At 39.8% G+C, this 20645-nt stretch overlaps 1 protein-coding gene and 1 non-coding gene across 5 annotated transcripts in view; one reads left to right on the top strand and one right to left on the bottom strand.

The window, feature by feature from the left end:
* Positions 1-1549: 1549 nt before the first annotated feature.
* Positions 1550-1622, top strand: TRNAG-GCC (transfer RNA glycine (anticodon GCC)). Its single transcript has one exon. It is a non-coding gene; the product is annotated as a tRNA-Gly (tRNA).
* A 333-nt stretch (positions 1623-1955) lies between these two features.
* CD109 (CD109 molecule) overlaps positions 1956-20645 on the bottom strand; it is a 151919-nt gene continuing 133229 nt past the window's right edge. For all 4 annotated transcript variants that reach the window (XM_073789350.1, XM_073789352.1, XM_073789351.1 and 1 more), the window contains 7 exons: positions 19680-19870; positions 19031-19186; positions 17960-18025; positions 14842-14984; positions 10387-10534; positions 8580-8682; positions 1956-6548 (listed from right to left, as the gene is read on the bottom strand). In XM_073789350.1, the coding sequence (XP_073645451.1) occupies positions 6373-6548; positions 8580-8682; positions 10387-10534; positions 14842-14984; positions 17960-18025; positions 19031-19186; positions 19680-19870 (983 nt within the window). In that variant the 3' untranslated portion in view covers positions 1956-6372. The remainder of the gene's footprint in view (positions 6549-8579; positions 8683-10386; positions 10535-14841; positions 14985-17959; positions 18026-19030; positions 19187-19679; positions 19871-20645) is intronic.

Here is a 20645-nt window from a genome sequence, read left to right as displayed (position 1 = left end):
TTTGGTTCAGTGACAGAAGTGGCAGGGGCAATGGAGGCGTGCGGGGCACCAGGGCCAACACCACCATGCTCACAGCCCCTGAACTGCAGAGAAGATGGCGACACCAGGTGTACCAGTTAGGAAGAAGTTGGCTGAATATAATAGAATTAACTTACTTTAAAACTTGTGGATTAGTTTTCTATTGCTGTGCAGCCAATTACCATAAACTTAGTGGCTTCCGACAGCACACATTTGTTCTCAGCTTCTGTGGGTCAAGAGTCTGGGCACTTAGCAGGACTCACTGTCTAGTCTCACATGGCTATAATCAAAGCATCAGCTGGGGCTGCAATCTCTACTAAGGCTCAACTGGAGAAGGATCCACTTCTGTGTGCAGAACTCAGGTCCTTACAGCTCTAGGGGCTTCATTCTCTTGCTGGCTGGAGGCTGGAGGCTGCCCTCAGCTCCTAAAAGCTGCTCTCAGTTCCTTGGTGTCTGCCTCCCACCATCACAGCCCACAACATGGCCGCTCACATCTTCAGAAAAGGCAGGAGAGACTCCAGCTAAAGGGGCACTACCGTCTCATAGACATCCTGTCGCCTTTGCCGTATTCTGTTGGCTTGAAGCAAGTCACAAGTCACATTCACACTAAAGGGCAGAAGATCCGCAGTGGCATGAAAACCACTACATCTTCCGGTGGTTCCCAGCCTGAAATGATCATCAATCAGGGGGAGTTCAACGATCCGATTCAGAGCCTAATCCTACACCTACTGAATTAGGATTTCCTAGAAGACCAAGGTTTTTTGGTTAAACCAAGTCTTTTAGGGGAGTCTGATAATCATTCAAGTTTGGAAACTACTGGTATAGACATTTTCAAAAAAATAGTTACTACATCTTTCCCCAGTCTCCAACCTAAGTTTCCTAGGGTTGAGATAACAGATTTATTTGTTAATCTCAATATCTGCCCAGTGATTCCAATGACTTTTTGTTTAAGGATGTCATTAAATTAATCATATTAAATTAATTGACATTACCAGGTGATGTAGAGGTGCCCAGCATCATTTAGCCAAGGAGTTTCACAACCTCGGAACTATTGATATGTTGCCCCTGTTGATACTTGGCCTTTGCTGTGGGTGTGCACCGCAGGATGTCTAGCAGAATCCTTGGTCTCTACCCACTAGATGCCAGTAGCACTACCTCCAGTTGTGACAACGAGAGCTACCTCCAATCACTGCCAAGTGTCACCCGGGGTCAAAATCAACCCCAACTGAGAACCACCATACTACCCTTAACATTTCACAGAAGCTCAGAAAGTTCATGGCAGGAAAAGTGTTAGTAGAAAATCAAGAAAAGTGTTAGTAGAAAATCAAGAAAATATACCTGAAAGGTTAGGCTGTGGTTACAAGAGTCCATGCCTCCATTCTCCTGGGTACACAAACTGTGCATTCTATATTTCTGTACAATTTCCAGAAGTTGAGTGGGCCCCTCACCTTACATTTTTCATTTGTGTATCATTTACCTCTCCACCAACCCCACTCCAACACCAAACACAAAGAATGAGGAAGGAGGGACTTCCCTGGTGGTCCAGTGGTTAAGACTCTGCGCTGCCAATGCAGGGGGCGCAGGTTCAATCCCTGGTCAGGGAACTAAGATCCCACATGCCACGTGGCCAAAAGATAATAATAATAATAATAATAGGGGAAATAATAGGTGTGGCGTATACGGAAACTCTGTAGTGTTTTCACAACATTTCTGTAAATCTAAATCTATTCTGAAATTTAAAGCTTCTTTAAAAACCACAAAAGTGAGGCAGCGGCTGGTGGTCAAGTTTCTCTCCTCTCACTCATGTCGAACTCTTTAACACAATAATCCCCCTCAAACCTACCCTCAGACATCCCATGCCTCACCATTAAATAGGTTTAGGTAAAGGAGATGTGCTACAGATGTGATTTAAGCTAAAATAAAAACAACACTGGTAGTAACAGATGGAAATTTTCATTTTTATTGATAAACCATGATTTCCTATTGAATAGATCATCAAGTACAATTAACAACAACACTTTAACATTTAAAATTTAAACATTCAGAATCACCCTGGTTCAATATACAAAGCTTTAGTTTCTGGGAAAATGATGTTTTATTTCAACAGTATCCTTCTTATATGCAAAAGAGCTTCTCAAAATAGAAGATTTGTGAATAAAATCTTATAAAGCTTCCTGTGTACAAAAGAAATCAACTCTACTGTATCAACTGCACCTTAGTAAAAGTCCAAAACATAAAGGCTTGAAGGACCAGAACAGAGCCACATTCTATTAAATCTATCAAAGACAAATCTTAATGATCTATAAATGGAACATGGAACTATCCTATACCACGGATTCAATACCCTGGCAGAAGAGTGGTAAACCGTGGCCTCGTGACAACATGGACAGAATTATTCTTAAATATGTAGTAACATATATATCAGTATCATCCCTATTACAAAGACACACACATACCAATGTGTAAGTGTCCTGTGAAGTGCGAAACTCGGAAATAATCTAGGAAATATGTTTTCCTGTATTACAACCACTGAAATGAAATGGCAACATTTTAGTGAATGATGCAATGTGGCACTGTCTTTTGATGAGGCACATGAAAACACAACTCAGTGGCTAGAAATAGTTTCGAAACAAGCCTACTCACAACCGATATATACTTAATTAAAAATGTATATTTACTGTTTAGTTTCCTAAAGAAAGTAGTATAACGGTTCTTTATTCAAAGTAGTGATAAAAAAAACTGTACCTCAAATTACTCCCAATGCAACTTAGGACATTTAACATTAACACGAATATCATTTGAATAGATGATAGGAAATTTTTAAGTTCTTAAAGGTGCTATGCTTTACTGGAACTTGAAAAAAAAATCAGAATATTCTTCTGTCTTACAGAAGCCTCTACTGAGAGCGCATAAAGTCCTGAATCTTATCCAAGAGTGAGTCCACGTACTGTGTCTCAGATTTTAAAAGTGCAAGTAAATGATGCAGCCAAGAAGATGTAACGGCACCTGGACCCACGGGAGCCACTGGATGAACACCAACTTAAGTACTGTCCTTATGTTAAGGAACCTTGTCCAGGAGGTATTTACAACGTATTTTTATAGAAAACAGTATTAAACTTCAATCAAGCAAATTAGAAAAAGTGAGGCTGTTAAAAAGAACTCCAGATTACATGCTGGAGGGCTAATAATGGCTCCTTTAAAGAATGACGAAGAAACATCATAGCTCCAATTGTCATAGGACAGCCAGAAATGCTGAATGATATCAAATTGAATTATATCAAAATAATTGAATTGTATCAAAATAAAGATAACTAGCATTATATTGCCAGAATATTTATAACTAAATTTAACATAAAAAGAAATTACAGTTAAATACAACTTTGAAAAAAACTAATGACACCCAGACCCAAAAAAAAATGGGAGCAGGGAGAATTACGCTATGTACAATTCTGAAAATTCCCACGTGTGGAATACAGCATTGCATATATAAGGAACAAACTGTTAGGCAATAAGCATATATCTGGATTTTATATTAACACAATGCTCCACAGATTAGAATACAGCCAAAAATACTAGACCAAAGATGTTATTGTTAGAATATTTTAAAAAACATAAAGCATAATAGGACCACACAATAAAAGGAAGCATTTCATTGACCCAGCGTATTTTAATGGGCTTTAACTTCTTTTTTAGAATTATAACTGAAGGCAATAAGATGGTGAAACCAAATATAATAGCGTTGCTCTGTCCTTGAATGACGTGGCTACTAGTTATTCCTGAAGTTCCGTGTCTGGAATCCTTGGCCAGTCAAAACTAGAAGTCACACATGCTGGTGTCTTAATGAGGTTCCCACTCAGTGGAAAAGAAGTGGGGACTTTAAATTAGTTCATATCAGAAAGTGAAATTGATGGCATTCTAAAGGGAAAGTTTCAACATCAGCAAACTTAAAGGTAAAAAGAGATTTTTAGTATTATTACTCGTAGCATGTGAAGAAAAAAAGTCGATACTGTCAATTATTACTACTATGTGTCCTCCTTTCTCCCTAATGCCTGTGGCTTTTTGGTCCCTTTTAATCCAAGCGCACTGCTGCAGCAGAGCCAGCGCTCTGAGAGGCGTGACAGAGGAAGACGCCCGCGTCCGCAATGCCCCATGCACCTCCAGCTGCGCTGACCCTCTCCCCCATCCTTCTTCTCTTCTTCCTCAATCCCTTCCTTCTCCTCTCTTTTAATACATTTATAATAAAAAGAGATGCATTACAATATGAGTTACAAGGTGAATTTTTCATCTGAAATAATTCACAAAAACTATTAGAGTTCTAGTTTTTAAATGAGGAAATATGTTTAAAAAAGCTACAAACATGGTTTAAAAAAGCTACAAACTGTCTTCCAATGGCTTTCCATTCTGGTGTTTCCTAAAATACTACACTAGAAGTCCGGTATGAACAGAATATAAGCTACGGAATATAAACTATTTACGGTTAGTCTGAGGCTCTCTGGGCAGCGAGGGGGTATCCTTTGCCAACACACTCCTCCAACTTTGTTCTAAGACACTTTCATCTCCAAACAAGTCCTAAGCATATAAAAGCCGAAACCCCACACAGGAAAGCCCAAACCCAAGTGCCTTTTTCAGGTCGGATTGTTTCAACGGTGTAACACAACGAAAAACTTTTCCCCACTTGAAAGTAAATACAAGAAAATTATGTGCTTGATATTCAACTGCTCTCTCTCCAGAGACCACCCTCTGAGGATCTATTTTCTACATGTAGGTTTCAAGCTTTAAAAACCTGGATGTTAGTCATTCCTACCTTTGTGTCCAAGATGTCCATAAGCATTCCATGAACATCCACTCCACTGTAATTTAAGTTTACTAAAATAAAAACATTCTTTTCAAAATTTACTTTAAAATATATTATTTGCATATTTTATTTTTGGATTTATTTTTAAACAGTTGAACATACTGCAATGCAGCTTCTTTGAAGCCCATGACGATTACGTTTCTACATCCCCTTGAGAGAAATGCCGAGTTCAGGAGTGAAATTAAACCAATTTTTAGATTTAGTAAAAAAAAATCTTTAAATTTTTTGGATATATCTAAAATATTTCAATGTATTTCAAATGAAAAGAAGAAAGGAAGAAGGGAAGGGAAGGCAGGATGAAACAAAGGTGAGAAAAGAGGAAAAACAGGGAAGGGGGAAGAAAGGAATCTTTCCTTAAAATTTCACCCAGATAAATGAATATTATCCTTCCAAATATAGGGTAACCCATGACACAGGGGCTCAAAATTCAAGAATCTTCTATAAGATTCAGAGCAAGCGTTAGATGTCACTGGACAGCTGGTGGTCTGACACTCAGACACCTGAATCTAGAAGGTTCCACAGGACCCTGGCCAACACCGTACAGTACTTCACATCTCTCTGATCCCCGTCAAACCCCAGCTTCTTTCCCAGACCATGGGGAGGTCCAGTCTGCTACATCTCATACAGGATTTTGTTGTGCCCCTGGCTTAGCATCCCCCATGACTCACATGTGCCTCCTGGTCTAGGATCTTCTGGTCCAAGTCACGTAAGGCACGTGCTGCAATGCCCTCTGACCCCCAGCCTGAACAGAGCCCACATGTGGGGCTGAGGACGCAGAGGAGGGCACCTGGGGCCCCTCTGGGTACTTCCCAGCAATCTCAACCTCTGAGCCGCCGGAAGCACAGCGAAGCCAGTCTCTCTCTGCTTCTCTCCAGAGGGAAAACAGAGGAAGAGTAAGGGCTGGGGTGTGTGAGTACATCTGGAATGGAACAACATCATTTCCCTTTAAAAGAAAAAAAATCACCACCTCCATCCTAAAGAAAGAAGTTATATCTGATGAAGAAGGATGTACTGAGACCACTGGGATGGGTGGTGTAGGCGGAGGGTTAGGGTGGAAACAGAAGGGACAGAACAAGCTCCTCCCACAGGTTTGTTTCCTCCCAGTTCCCAGGAAATCCGTCGTTAATACTAAAGCAGACACTGATGTATAGCAGTGCTTAAGAACCCAGGCTCATTTCCTCTAGAAAATGAAAAGAATCATCTAAAATAACACATTTATTCTGGAGAAAATAACACCTCCCAAAGAATCCTAAAAGATTTTAAGAGGGGGAAATAAAAGAATACAGCTGCAATAATTCTGATTTTTTGTTCCACACAGAAGTCAGGGGAAGAACTCTATGCAGCTACACATACAAGGACCAGTTGTACACCCCCATCCCATCTCATAGAAAGAAAAACATCGATTTTCAAAATAGAGGCGATATTTGCTTATGAAAACAAGACAATCACATGTGACTTCTAGAAATGAAAGTGTTACGCGGAGTCTTTAAAGAAGTAAATCATAGCCAACACTGCAAAGAGAACAGAAGCATGAAGCAGACAAGGAGGCAGGCGTTAGGGTGAGAAAGGGAGGCCGAGGCCACGCTGTCACAGGGGCCGCAGGCATGTGCGTCCCCACAGAGGTCACAGGAGGACAGCTGTGCTCTGGAGTTGTAGCTTCTCACCGCTTGCCGCCCTGTTCAAAGAAGCAGATGTTGGTTTACATGCCTCCTTTGTTTAGAAGCATTTACTTTGCCAAAACTTAAGAGCATTTCGATACACTTTTCTGAGTTTTCCGTTCTTCACATAATTTTATTTTTCTTTACAAGAAACAACTGAAATACTCAAGAGGGGCCCAAACTACCAAGTCCAAGAGAGAAACAATGCTTTGAGTCCAGTTTCTGTACCTCCAGCAGCTGGCCAGCATTAAAAGAGAGAAAATAGACCACAGCTGCATGCCGCAGTTCAACCGCAACCTGAAACTCTTCCTGGAACAGGAAAGACTGTAAATTGAGGATGTTTTAACCTCCTTGAGAGTTTATTTTAGGGTGACATTTTCTATGCATTCAAGTAAGGTTCTACTCATTGGAACTACTGAAGAGAAATATTTACCATGGACTTCATTTAAAAATGCAAAAGTATGAAGAGAGCTCTACCTGTGTGATGCCTTGTTTCAGTGTTTTAAAACGTTAAGCACATAGCCTCTAAAGCTATTCAACTTGGGTAAATTTTATAGTACAAGCTAATATTTTTAAAAAACTATATAAAGCACCAACAGCACTACAGTAACCTTACTATAAAGCATAAATGATTTTTATTTTTACAATTTTTAAAAATTGTAAAACATTTGTAAAAAATACAATTGTATTTTTTTACAAAAAATTGTCAAAAATACAATTTCTATTTTCAAATTTCTTCACAATTTTTCATTGACTTTTTTAAGATTTTAAGTACGTTTTCTAACTCTAGGATTCTTCAAAATGGGTTGGTGGTTTATTCTGACCTTTCCCATGTTTTCATTTTAAATGCATCCCCTCATACATAAGTTGTCTTCCACAAAAAAATCTCAGAGACTGAATCTTTTTTGCTTTTCAAATGTTTAAAATGTTCTCCATACACCTAAGAAACATCAATTGGAGAATGTTTCAACAACCATGTAACGAAGTTGGATAACTAGGTACTGTCACTGAGTCTCCACAGTGGATCTTATCCTTCCACCAGAAAAAAAGGGCTGCATCAGTGTGTCCCCAAAATGTCCCACAAGAGCTGGGGGTGAACTCCAACAGGAGGCAAAAGATAAGAGGAACTGGCTTGTTGACTTAGAAGGAGAGAGAGCTGGTGCTACCGTCGTCTTGCATGAATACTCCACCAAACACTCCCAACCACGAGGACACGTTCCGCATACTTTAAGGTGTAATTATCTACAACTACCTACGACATGAAAATGTTCATGATTCTCATGTGTTCTAATGATTCTGAGCCCCAGGAGTGCTTATTCAGGATGGATGTGATGACAAGCAGAAACATTAGCCTGAAGATCACACACCGACCAAAAGTCACTCTGTGATTGAACAGAGATTCGTCCTGATCAACTTAGATGATCTCCAGACTAGATCTCTACTTTCACATCCTAAATTTCTAACATTTTATAAAGTAAAAAATTACCAGTAAAGTCAAAGAAGCTCAAGTTATTTTCCAAACAGACTATAGTTTTCTTGAAATGATAAAAAAATCTGTTACAATAAATAAATTTTAGCAAAACAAGACTCCCTCAGTGAAGAAACAGCTAAACCCGACAGGCTCATCCACTGCAGACGCTGTGCATGTTCTCTCCTGAAGAAGCCCTGTTTTAAAATCGGAACCCGATAGAGTGGGTGCTTGGAATAGGAGCAGAACCTTGGAAATTGAACATAAATGGACTCTCTGTGCCACTTTTTCTTTGTAAAGTTTGTAGCTGGGAGTTAAAAACCTAAAACATTATGAGCAAAACCATCACTTTTTAATATATGCTAAATGCTATCATGTGATTATTCTTTTGTAAATTATCAATTGTCTTCGTTTAAACGTAAAGCTCACCTTCTGCCCTGCCACCTCTTTCACTACCCCAAACAACACCCGCCCCCCACAAAGCCAATCCAGCAGACAACCGCTCTGAATGAAGGAGTGAATGAATGAATGAATGCCTGGCGTAACTCCCAAAGTCTCACGAACCTCAGGACACACTTACTTGGTTCATAGTAATCCATTATGGACACTGAAGCATCTTGTGTATTTGACACTCTAAAGTTTCTCACAGAAGGAATATCAACACAGAACTGGGTTTCATTTACCTTGAGAAATACAAAAGACTTTTAAAGGTGTGGCAAATTATGTGTTCAAGAGAAAGTAAAAGACATTTCTCTCTCTCATCCTTTTATCAAACAGCTATAGAAATGAACACTTAGGGAGCATTTCTACACACCCGGTACTGGGGTAAGCACTGTATAGAAATTACATCATTTATCTTGTAAAACAGTCCCTGCATGATCGGTATTGTTCTTACTTCCATTTTACTGAAATGGATACTGAGAATTAGAGTGGTTAAGTAAGCAGGAGCCCAGAAGTGCATGTCCCTGGCCCTGGTGCTTCACCAAAATCCCCCGTCTCAGCTTTGCACCCCATCCTGGTTGCTGTTACTGACTCACACCAGCCCCCTTCTCTGGAGAATCACCCTCAGCTCACGGGAGTCACCTCATCCAGTAAGTGAAGTAACCTCAGAGTGGGAGGTGTGGCCCACAACCAATAACTGACTGATATGGGCACACAAGGCCAGCCTCCTCGCCTCCAGGGGTACAAAAGGCCAGCCTCCTTGCCTCCAGGAAGGACACTTAATGCCAATTTGGCAAATAATACTGGTTAAGGAATCTGAAATTGATAAATTCCTTTAAACATTCCATTACATACCAATTAGCAGTAAGTGAAAAGACAAATTAGCCAGTCAAAATGTAATGGACACTCCAAACCTAATTACGTTATTTTAAAAAACCTTAAATGTATTTTTCAAACCCCAAATTAGGCCCATGGCTATCAAACAGTATTTAATATATGAAAATCACTGAACAGCAAAAGAATCCAGAAACTTTGAATTAGTTTTAACAACTTTTTAACCAAAGTGGTTTTTGAAGGCTTAAAACAAAAAGAACATTAAGGAACTAGATTTTTCAAAGTTGGTTCACTGCTGAAACAGTATGATTGATTCACACTTGGCAAAACTGGAATAAGAAACATACATATTCCCCCCATGTAACATGAAATCCTAAGAACACTTAGAATTCAATTTTGATTCCACATATGAATTTCATATAGATGTCAGAAGAATAAACTTACGTGCCAGCAGTTTTGAGACATAACAAGTAGAGTCTTAAATTCCACACTAACCTTCCTCTCACATATTTTATGCACCTTATTCTTGGATCGATAGCTTTCACACAGTAATGGGAAGAGTACATGAAAATTACATAATAATTTTGTGTAAGGACCAAACCTCTGAGAATATTCTATGATTTAAGCACCTAACTTTTCAATGCAGGAATATTAACCCCTTTGGGATCTATTAAAAGCCTTTTTTTTATGAAAGCATTTTAAAACATGTAATTAAAGCTTTCACCGTCAGCCTTTTTTTTTCATCAGCAGCATTTACACAAATATGTTTAGCAATTCCCTGAAGCAAAGGAGTTCCCCAGTTGGCATCTGGACTGCATTTTGGAAATTATATCATAGCAATTGCTCTTTGTTGAACATCTGGTATGAAATAATAACTTTGTTATCAAGACTTTCATCAGGCTCACCATTAATAGTAATTCTCCTGAAACTAATTTTATAATAATGTCTTTTTAGTGAGGACAGCAGATAGTTGCCATGTGAAAGTTGTTCAGGGACACAAAAAGCCAAAATAATGACATAAAGAAAACGTTTAAAGGAAAGGTAATTTTGAACACAATAAATAGTGGCTTTGTCAATGGTTACCAGTGTGAAACTTAGGTTTTACTACTTACAGAGTCTAAGTAGAGGTTGAGTTTTCCATGGTCGTGTTCTACTTTTTTCACGGTCTCGCTCAGGGAAATGGCATCTGAGGACACGGTAAACCCACTGAGGAGGTTAATTTCCATAAGGGCCATGCCACTTCTACCTGGGCCCAGAAACCTAAATCAGAGAAGAGCGGATAGAAGAGAACCCTTTAGGAAAAACCTAAAGCTGTTGGCAAACTATCTTCATATAAATATTAAAACCACCAAGTGTTATTCCAAATATTTACCGTTTCCTTGAAATAAAAAATGACTACAGAAAACTGTAAAAAGGTAATCCTTTCCTACAGGTCTGAAATTCTTATAACTTTCAACCACATGAGGAATAGAACAACGGGTCCATTTGTCAGTCAGCATGTGATGCCTGCAGTGCAGCAGACTTGGGCCCTGGGCTTAAGGAAGGCAAACGTTGCCCCTTCGGTGGGCAAATCTGTTTTCTGGCGGCTGCTACCAAACGACATTGCATTTTTCATTTTCCCAAAAGCTGATGGCACTAAGCTCTCCAACTCAAAGCTAGGAACCGAAAAAGAGGCATCACTTGACCACTTAGCAGGAGACAGCGGCCAAGTCATCGACAACCTCTTCTTCATCGGGTTTTAGAAAAAAGAAGACCAGTAGGCAAGGTCCTTCCCTTTCTTCTCCCGCATACTTGGAGCACGTTTTGTGTTTGCTTTAGCCTCCTCGGGAGAATGACAGGCCTTGGAAAGCTTTATCACGCTGCTCGTGCTTTAACCCTGTTGTACACGTCGTGACTATCAAAGCATCTGGGCACCAACAACATTTTGCCTCCTTTAAAATAATTATTTTTCTAAAATCAATAGATGGCAAGAGCCTTTTGTTTGGATCTGAAACAGCCCAATGTCATTATGGAAAGGAGTGTGTCTCCAACATGAAAGTCTCTTAGCATCGTTCAGTTGGTTCCTGTTGTCCTTTAAATGGCAAAAGCAAGAAGGGCACGTAGAAAATCTTGCTTTTTTGGGGGGGGGTGGGGTTACGCGGGCCTCTCACTGTTGTGGCCTCTCCCGCTGCGGAGCACAGGCTCCGGATGCGCAGGCTCAGCGGCCATGGTTCACGGGCCCAGCCGCTCCGCGGCACGTGGGATCTTCCCGGACCGGGGCACGAACCGGCGTCCGCTGCATCGGCAGGCGGACTCTCAACCACTGCGCCACCAGGGAAGCCCAAAATCTCGCTTTTTAAAGTAGCAAACTGATGCCTGCCAAACGCGATTGAAAAGCCACACGGTACAAGTGCTGACTGCAGTGGGCTCGGTGATCCCAGGCAGCTGAAACCATCTGCTGGTGAGGCACTCAGCCAGAAGAGATGCTATTGAAAACCAATATGGGCATTAAAACTAGAGGGGTTTTAGAGATGAGAAAAACAGCCCACCTGCTTAGATATGATGACTTTAGTGCCTCATCAGAAGTGCTTTGGTTGACCTGGTCTTTCCACCAGCCAGGGGCAGAATTTGTTAAATTACTAGGCCACAGAGAAACCTTTTCTGAGGTGAGTAAGGGCTTGGACCCTACTGATGAGAATAGAGTACCTGAAACACCAGCTATTCTTTTTATAAAGTGCCACTGAAAGAATTCATTTAAAATGTAGTTTGTATTTCATAGCAGATTCTTCTCAGAAAACTAGTAGCAACATCGAAATCCTTTTTATATAATGCCCCCAACCCTGACATTAAAACACTTCCCTTCTCCAGGTCCTTCAAAAAAAGAAAGAAAGAAAAAGATATAGATGTCCTCTACCTAGCAAAGTCTATTGCCTGTCTGATTCCCTGATGCTGGATTAAGATTTGGAATCCTGCATCTTTACATGAGCCCCTATAAACAGTGAAACCGCATTATGGTCTGAATCTCAGTTTCACCTCATTTTCCTCCTCTGTGTCTTTACCTGACCTCCCTAAGAGGTAAAATCCTTCTCATTGCTCCATAAGGCTATTCTTCTTTGCCCTTTTCAAAAGTAGAATTTTAGACTCGCTATAAGCAGCTCTTTGCAGGAAACCACCCTCACGAGGAAACCCCTTTTCCTGCCACATTAGCAAAGCTATATTGTAACTAACCTTAAACCAGGCGCCCCCGTGCTCTACTCATCTCCAGCCCAAGCACACTTTTCAAATCTTTTGATCACATAATATACCTTGCCTAACCTGTTGGTTCTTTCTGTAGGTCAAAAAAGTAGAAATGAAGAATAAGTAATTAACAGATGACCAGATCTCTTCCCCATCTTCCCCTTTAGTAATCTTATACACAAACTGTGTGAACAAGATAACATCTAAAGAAAGATCACAAGAAGTCCACAAGCCTGCAAACGGGGGCGGGGGGTGGGGGTGGGGGAATGGCAATGGCTCTGACTCCCCATCTCGATGATTAACTGAGATTACTCCCTTTTTTCCCTTTAAAAACTGTCACAGCTGGACTGAATCTTCCGAGTTGTTCTCAGGACATGAGTCCACCTTCTCCCCAGATTGCTGGCTTTTCTGATTAAAGCGTCTTTCCTTTCTACCAACAACTGCCTCTCAGCTATTGACTTTCGAGCGGCAAGCAGCCAGACCTCAGTTCGGTAACAGTGTTTTCAGGATTTATTTTTATTAATTTCTGTCTCCTCTTCCAAATAGTAAGTTCTGTGAAGACAAGGTTGTGTCTTTCTGGCTAACCATTATATTCCAGATCCTGACACTGTGTCTGGCACATAATGGAGACTAAACCAATATTTACTGAGCGAATGAATGACTGAAGGAGTAAATGAGAAAAGCAGGGATAATGATAGCACTTACTTTATAGAGTAATTCTAAGGCTTAAATGAGACATGTGTGCAAGTCATTGATACAATGCCTGGCATGTAAGTTTGTGATAAATGTAGGTGGTGGTTGTTGAAATAATAATAACTTGATGTTGTTATTCTGGAGCAGAGCCCAGTTGCAATCTTGGTAAAGTATGACGGGAGTCCTACTTTCTTCTCAGCTGCAAAGGAAGCTACTGCAGAGATTCTGATATCCCCAAGCTGCTGGTTCAAAATGCCCAAACAGGTGAGGAAAGGGGCAAACACATTGACAATTTATACCAAAATCAGGAACAGGAAGGCCCTGGGACTTCCCTGGTGGTCCAGCAGGTAAGACTCCACACTCCCAATGCAGGGGGCCCAGGTTCAATCCCTGGTCGGGGAACTAGATCCCACATGCATGCCACGACTAAGAGTCTGCATGCCGCAACTAAGAAGTTCACATGCTGCAACCAAGAAGTCCGCATGCTGCAACTAAGAGCCCACATGCCTCAGAGAAGATCCCACAGGCCGCAACTAAGACCTGGCGTGGCCAAAATAAATAAATAAATAATATTCTTAAAAATACTTTCCAAAAAACAAAAGGAACAAAAAGGCCCAAGATAGTAGGGATGGTAGCAGCAATGGAGGAGACTGGGTTCAGGCAATGGCTAAGAAGGTTGACCATCTGGAGAAACACCTACAGAGGACCTTGAGAGGATCTGGCAGCTCAGGGCCACATCAGTGACCTCCAGCCCAACAACAGCCCAAGGTCAACCAGACGCTACGGGATACTTAAAAAGGGCAGGCAGCAGCTCCCCGATATCAGTGCCTCTTGCAGTAACACCCTGCTGAACACCAAATCATGCAGAGCTAAGAGGGGAGATTGACAGGGAAGAAATTTTAGTCTCTTGATTCAAGAACTTTCTGAAGGACTTGCTCTCAAACTTATGTGTGCATTAGAATAAGCAAGAAAGCTGAAGGCGGCTTCGCAGACCCTGAATCTATGAAGTCAGTAGTCTTGAAACGGATACCTTTTTCTTATGACTTAACAAGATCCTCAGATGCTCTGGACACAGAGCAAATTTAATAGTCACCTTATTAAGTACTCCCAGAAGCTGTTAAGTGCCTAATTATCCAATGCAAGGATCTTCTAAACTGGAATATTTTCAGTGTCTAAAAAAAAAAACTATGCTCTTCATTGAACTTGCACACTCTTATGAAGTTTTGAGTTAAGTGCACAAAACTACTAAACGTTAAATATGAACCTGGAATAATTACTTAACAGAAAAATGACCAACAAAAAGAAATAATCAATTTTGCAGTGTTAAACATGATTCGTTAAAGTTTTTCTAAATTAAACCTGAGTTTTATTAAACTTTTATATTCAAACTTGTTATAAATACAAGGAAAACTTGTAAGTAATTTGGGCATGTTGAGAAATGCTTAAATACAACTAGCAGTATTTCTAGTTTGTAATCTGAAGTGTAATGCATAACTGAAATCTTTGTTAAATGTAACTCCTTACATTGATATAGTTCAATAACTATACAGAGTTATATTGAATATAGTTAAATATATAAACAACCACATATATTTAATTAAATCTTCAAATCTATTTTTTTAAGGAGAAGGAGAAAAAGGAGGGACTTAGAGACCAACCTTGTGCACACATTCAAATTCAAGTGATTGATATCATCTTTATCATCTTTTACAGCAATGTCTAAATCAAAGGCTTCTTGATCTTGGATAGATCTTTGGATTATGGAAGATCTGGACTCTTTCACATTATAAATAACATTAAGCTGTAATAAATAACAAATAAGCATAAATAATAAGTTACTAGCAATAATTTGCCTTCATTATGTATCCTAAATATTAGGTAATGATTCTCTTTGGGATAAACCCAATTAGATTGGTAATCTTCAACTTAAAAAAAAATTAGTTTTACTAGCTAATGAAGTATCATTAACAAATATAATTATAAGAGTTTATAAACGATGATGTTTAAAATTGAGAAAATTGTTAGGTAATAGTCCAAGTATCAGAGACCATCGTGGACAATATTCATGTGCATTTTTTTTTCAAATAATATAAAACATTCCCCTGAGGGAAAAAGTTAAACTATCGCCGAGTTTCCTGAAAGCATCCACTAATTTCTAAGCTCTGCTGCCCAACTGGAGTTATTTTTCACAAACTGGAACTATCAGTAAGATAAATCAAAATGTTTTCACCCAAGAGCCTTGGTGGAACAAAAACCTATTCAACTGCTAAGGCTTCTTTTTCGATCACACAATGTTTTTCAGAGGATGAAATAAATGATGGATTTCAAGTCAACTGGGTCTTTTTCAGCATATACTCTGTGCCCACCACCAATGTGAATGGAGCTGTGGGGACCCTGAGGAGGTGTGAGGACCAGTGTTTTCCTCAAAGGGACCCTAAGATCAGAAGCTTGGGAATGTCCTCTAAATTTCCTAGGCTTGCCTCGTGTCAAGTCGAATCGGGATCTATTTAAATTCTTCACCCCTTCCGCTTTTTTGATACTAAGGTTCATAAACCTTACTATTATATGTAATACTGTATTTTTTTTTTTTTGCTAATACTTAAATCTCACACACACACACACATGCCCCTCCGACCTAAACGTGTAGTGTCCACTGTGGATTTACATACTTTAAAAAAAAATCCTCTCTCTAAGCCTTCATCTTTCAAATCATCTTTCAAACCTAAGAGTTCCAACTTTTTATTCTGCCACACCTACATCATATAATCCTTCCTCCCCTTGATCATTCTGGAATATCTCAGTCTGGACATTCTCCAACTTTTCCTTAAACTACAATTAAAAGTGTAGAGTGTTCTTGGCGCAGTTGAAGAATGGCTCCATCAATTGGAGAGATAGTCTCCGTGATTTTCTTTACCCCCTTTCCCGTGGCACGTATTTTCCTTTAGAGACCAATCTCATCACAGAACAAACACGACTACTAGATTTGTCCCCTGGGTCATAATTAATATTCATCTATAACTAAGTGTTAGCATTTATATTTGGTCCACAACAGAGCTGAACTGCTCACTCAGAGAACGTCAAGAAATCTTGCAGTTTATTTCCAACAGCTTTGCTTTTTATCATTTATTGCAAACCTGAGAGTTTTCCTTGCCCTCCTTTTTCCAGAGCACTTACAAAAATATCAACTAAAGGAAATGTCAATACCTATTTCTGGGTGACCAGCTTTTTTGCAACTTTTTTCTCCATTACAAGAAGTACCTATTGGTCCCTACGTTTCATTTTCTGCACGTTAATGCAACATAGGACTGGTGAACATTCTGACCACTAGGTACCATGTTTACTGCTGTGTCCTTCAAATCTCAAATAAAAATCATCTGACTTCAGTAACTTATCTACATTTGGTTTATCAAGAATGAGTTCCAACCAATTTGGTGGTTTAAGTACATAAAATTTTTCAATCGTATCTAAAATACCTTATGTATTTACTTTTGGATTTACTCTTCATATGAAAAGACAGCTTGAGAGTGAGAATTTTCACATGGTCTTTGTTAGTAACGACCAATACAAAGGGACTTCCCTGGCGGTCCAGTAGTTAAGGCTTCGCCTTCCAACACAGGGGGTACGGGTTCGAGCCCTGGTTGGGGAGTTAAGAGCCCACGTGCCTCATGGTCAAAAAACCAAAACATAAAATAGAAGCAATATTGTAACAAATTCAACAAAGACTTTAAAAAAAAAAAAAAGACCAGTACAAATTATTCACTCTTTCTATCCTTTTCATTGAATACTGTTCTTTATAACTGTGATTTTTCCTTGATTTTAAAAAACATTTACTGTGTTTTGAGTATCGTACAAAATAATCTTCACATCATTTCTAAGTTTCCAAATTATACCTGACCATGTACCCTTCACATTGTGCCTTAGAAAGTACATCTGTTCTCTCAACAAGAATAGTTGTACTGGTTTTTGAAAAAGTACTTTTTCTCTATAATAGCCTTTTTTTTTTAACTTTCTCAGCAAATCTTTCAGGGTTTGTTTGGTTTGTTTTTTATAACCAAGCACATGATCTTTTTTAGTACTATCACATATTATTTTGCATCCCAATAACATGGTTTTAGGTCCCCATGATTTTCATGTATTATTAAGCATAATAACTTCCATTCAGTATTTTACATACTACTTCCATTTTATTGTATCCAATTACACCATAAAGGGTAGATTTCTTTAGATTTTCTTCCTAGAGCAGAGCACTGAACATCTCATGCTCTAATTGTTTTATTTACTATAATATAAAATTTTACAGCAAAGGGACACATTTCCTATCTTCAAGTCAATTACTTATAATACCATGTGGACCTTTATATTGTTAAATGAATATTAAGAAATGGTAAGTAAAATGCTATATGGTTATCAAGTCATAGTAGAAACTCTACCCAGCATTACAATTTCTAAGCTGTATTTTTACAAAAGAAGGTGGGAGTTCCCAACAATTCACATGAATCATATTGGAGGATTTTAATCCTTACTTCAAAAAGCATATAATACTCAAGAAATATTATCAAACTATAGATTATCAAACTATATAGTTGCTGTCTACTCACCAGCTAGTAACATCTCCAACACTTTTTGTTAAAGATAGTGATTTATCTTGCCTAAGTCACAGAAATAAATCATTAAGAATTTTATATCATCTAAGTTAAAGATTTAGCAGTGCCCCAAACCAAAGAATTAGTATAGCAAGTCCTATCTAACAAAACAAAAATAAACATTATTACATACCTGACAAATAGCAAATCCAAAACCGCTTGCAGAAATATTAACTTCAGTTGGCTGTACCACAGCAAGCTGAATAAAGGTGGAAAAAGGTGAATAAGGCTAATTGTCCATATCTACGTCCTTCCAACCGGCACAAGAGACCGCTGTTATCCCTCGCTGGGAGTGTAAGCTGTGTGCGCTGTGAAGTTCTAAGAACTTTACACACCTCACATGTCAAAAGTTATGGGTCAACCAGATAAGGGGGGGTGAAGGCTGAGGAAGTACACGTTAGTGCTGTGGACAGGTCTGCCCTTCTGTAGGGGCTGTAGCATGGAAGACAAGAAATGCAAGTCATTCCTCCCTCCTCAAGCCTCGCTCAGCATCGAGTCGCTGGCCTTCCCGAGAACACAATGGCACACCATCACTGACTGGAACCAACACTCCTTCCTTTTCCTTTGCCATCACCCTTCTCCCTCAGGTTCTAGCCTTAAAGTTACCGCTTTCACCCATTACCCTCAACTTCCTACAAGGCTAACCAAGGGAAAAAAGTTAGGGTTTAGCATAGCCCTTCATTCCATTTTAAAGAAAGATTTCTACTACTGGTTCTATCAATTCACCTAAGAGGACATGTGGTGCAGCCTAAAGGAACATGGTCTTCGAAATCATGGGTTCAAATCCTAGCTCTACTGTTACTAGCACCATGATCTTGGGAGAGTTAGCTAAACTCTCTTAGCCTCCGTTTTATAATATGTACAGTGGGGATAAAGGTACTTGGTCTGAGAAGTAAATGCAATAAATAGCACAGGTAAAGATATCTGGCACAGGGCCTGCAAAGAATAGGAGCTCAACGGGTATTCATTCCTCTCCCAGTAAGACAGGGCCCACGTTTCCTCCTTTTCCAAATCTGTCCAAAGTTCTCCACCCCTCCTCCCTTCCCCAGCTCGGCAAATTCAACCAAAGGAGGGTACTCCTTCCTGCCAGCACAGAGCTCTGGGAACAAGTCTTTGTTGAAGTCAACAGAAAGGAAATAAAGCGGTACTCCGGCAGAAGGAAGCGTCTACACAGACATCTGGAGAGGCACGCCCTTGTCCACACCTCAGCCGTCTGGAGGAGAAAGCGGTTCTGTGTGCTAATCACAAACTTCACAGGACTCAGTGAACCGGACCCCACCACGGTCACTTGGATATTTGTCTCTTCTGTGTTCATTAGGGCTGCAAACTCAGACAGGGCCTTCAAGGCCACAATGGTGTCCTGTTGGGAAAAGAAAAAGATGTGCGCACATAAGGCTATATTAAGGCCTCCAAAGAGTAAATTTCAGTCACGTTTAGGATGCCACTGCACACTCATCCGCCTTCCTTGGGAGTGGAACCCTCCTCGATTCACCTTTGAACCTGCTTGACCTGGAGTCCAGGGAAGACTCAGAAAACATCCGCTGACTAGAACTGAGCTCCTATTGTACCGGGTACCAGAGACGACAAATGGCTAGTGAGACAGGGAACTCATTTATCCCATATGGGTATCAGATACGATGTTTATATCAAAGATGAGAAAAAATTAAAATTAGTAACTTAAACCTTTGAGTTAAGTTACTAAACTTTTTATCTGCCATGTAATTCTATGAAGTCATGAAATAAAGCAACCACATATATAGAGAGAGATTTAATTTTATAAATGGTTTATATATATATATATAAATATATATATAATTATTTTTATAAAGAAATTTAAAGTGATCATCACTCACCTGGGTAGATGCAAAACCTCCCAAGCTATTTCTCTGCCTGCTTAGCCACCTCATAATCGGGATTCCCTCAGAAATCTGATGCTGCAGGAAGTGTGAGAGCAGTGCATAGGCCGCAACTTCAATATCCAGGGAGCTTGGTTGCCAGGATTCAGAAAGTCTGGACACTGGTGACACCCAGAATTGCATGTCTCCTGCGGGAGAAAAGTAGTAATGGTCTGGCCAAATACAGAAAAATTACACTTGATACCACTAAACATCCCTACACTGGTCCAAGTTCTCCCTGACTAGCATAAAAGTATACATATTTCTATACATGTGTATATTGATGCCAAGCAAATATACGCATATTCACACACACACACACACACACATGTACTTACATGTCACTTCTTAAACTATTAAAACTTATAAAATTTCATCCTTGTCCTTTTACTTATATTTGAGGACATTTTGATAAAAATATTTTCCCAAGAGAAATTCCATATGTTTGGCTCAAGACCAAAAGGCTATAAATTATTTTTTTAAAAAACCATACTCTGGGGCTTCCCTGGTGGCGCAGTGGTTGGGAGTCCGCCTGCCGATGCAGGGGACACGAGTTCGTGCCCCGGTCTGGGAAGATCCCACATGCCGCGGAGCGGCTGGGCCCGTGAGCCATGGCCGCTGGGCCTGCGTGTCCGGAGCCTGTGCTCCGCGACGGGAGAGGCCACAACAGTGAGAGGCCCGCATACCACAAAAAAAAAAAAACCATACTCTATTCCAGACCATCCCAAAATATATTAGGACACATTGGAAAGAACCCTGTTCTGGGAATCTGCCATTAACCAGCCCTAATGGGAAAGACTCCTTTTTTCATTATCTGAGAGGTGGTGTTATAAGTTCAAAACTCCAAGACTCCAAGAAAAAATGAGGGACCCTGGCCACCCTAACAACCTTCCTAGAGATATTCCTGCTAGCCGCCAGATGAAC

Source organism: Tursiops truncatus, chromosome 12 (assembly GCF_011762595.2).
Source record: "Tursiops truncatus isolate mTurTru1 chromosome 12, mTurTru1.mat.Y, whole genome shotgun sequence".
Taxonomy (NCBI): Eukaryota; Metazoa; Chordata; class Mammalia; order Artiodactyla; family Delphinidae; genus Tursiops; species Tursiops truncatus.
This window is presented reverse-complemented; position numbering and strand designations above follow the sequence as displayed.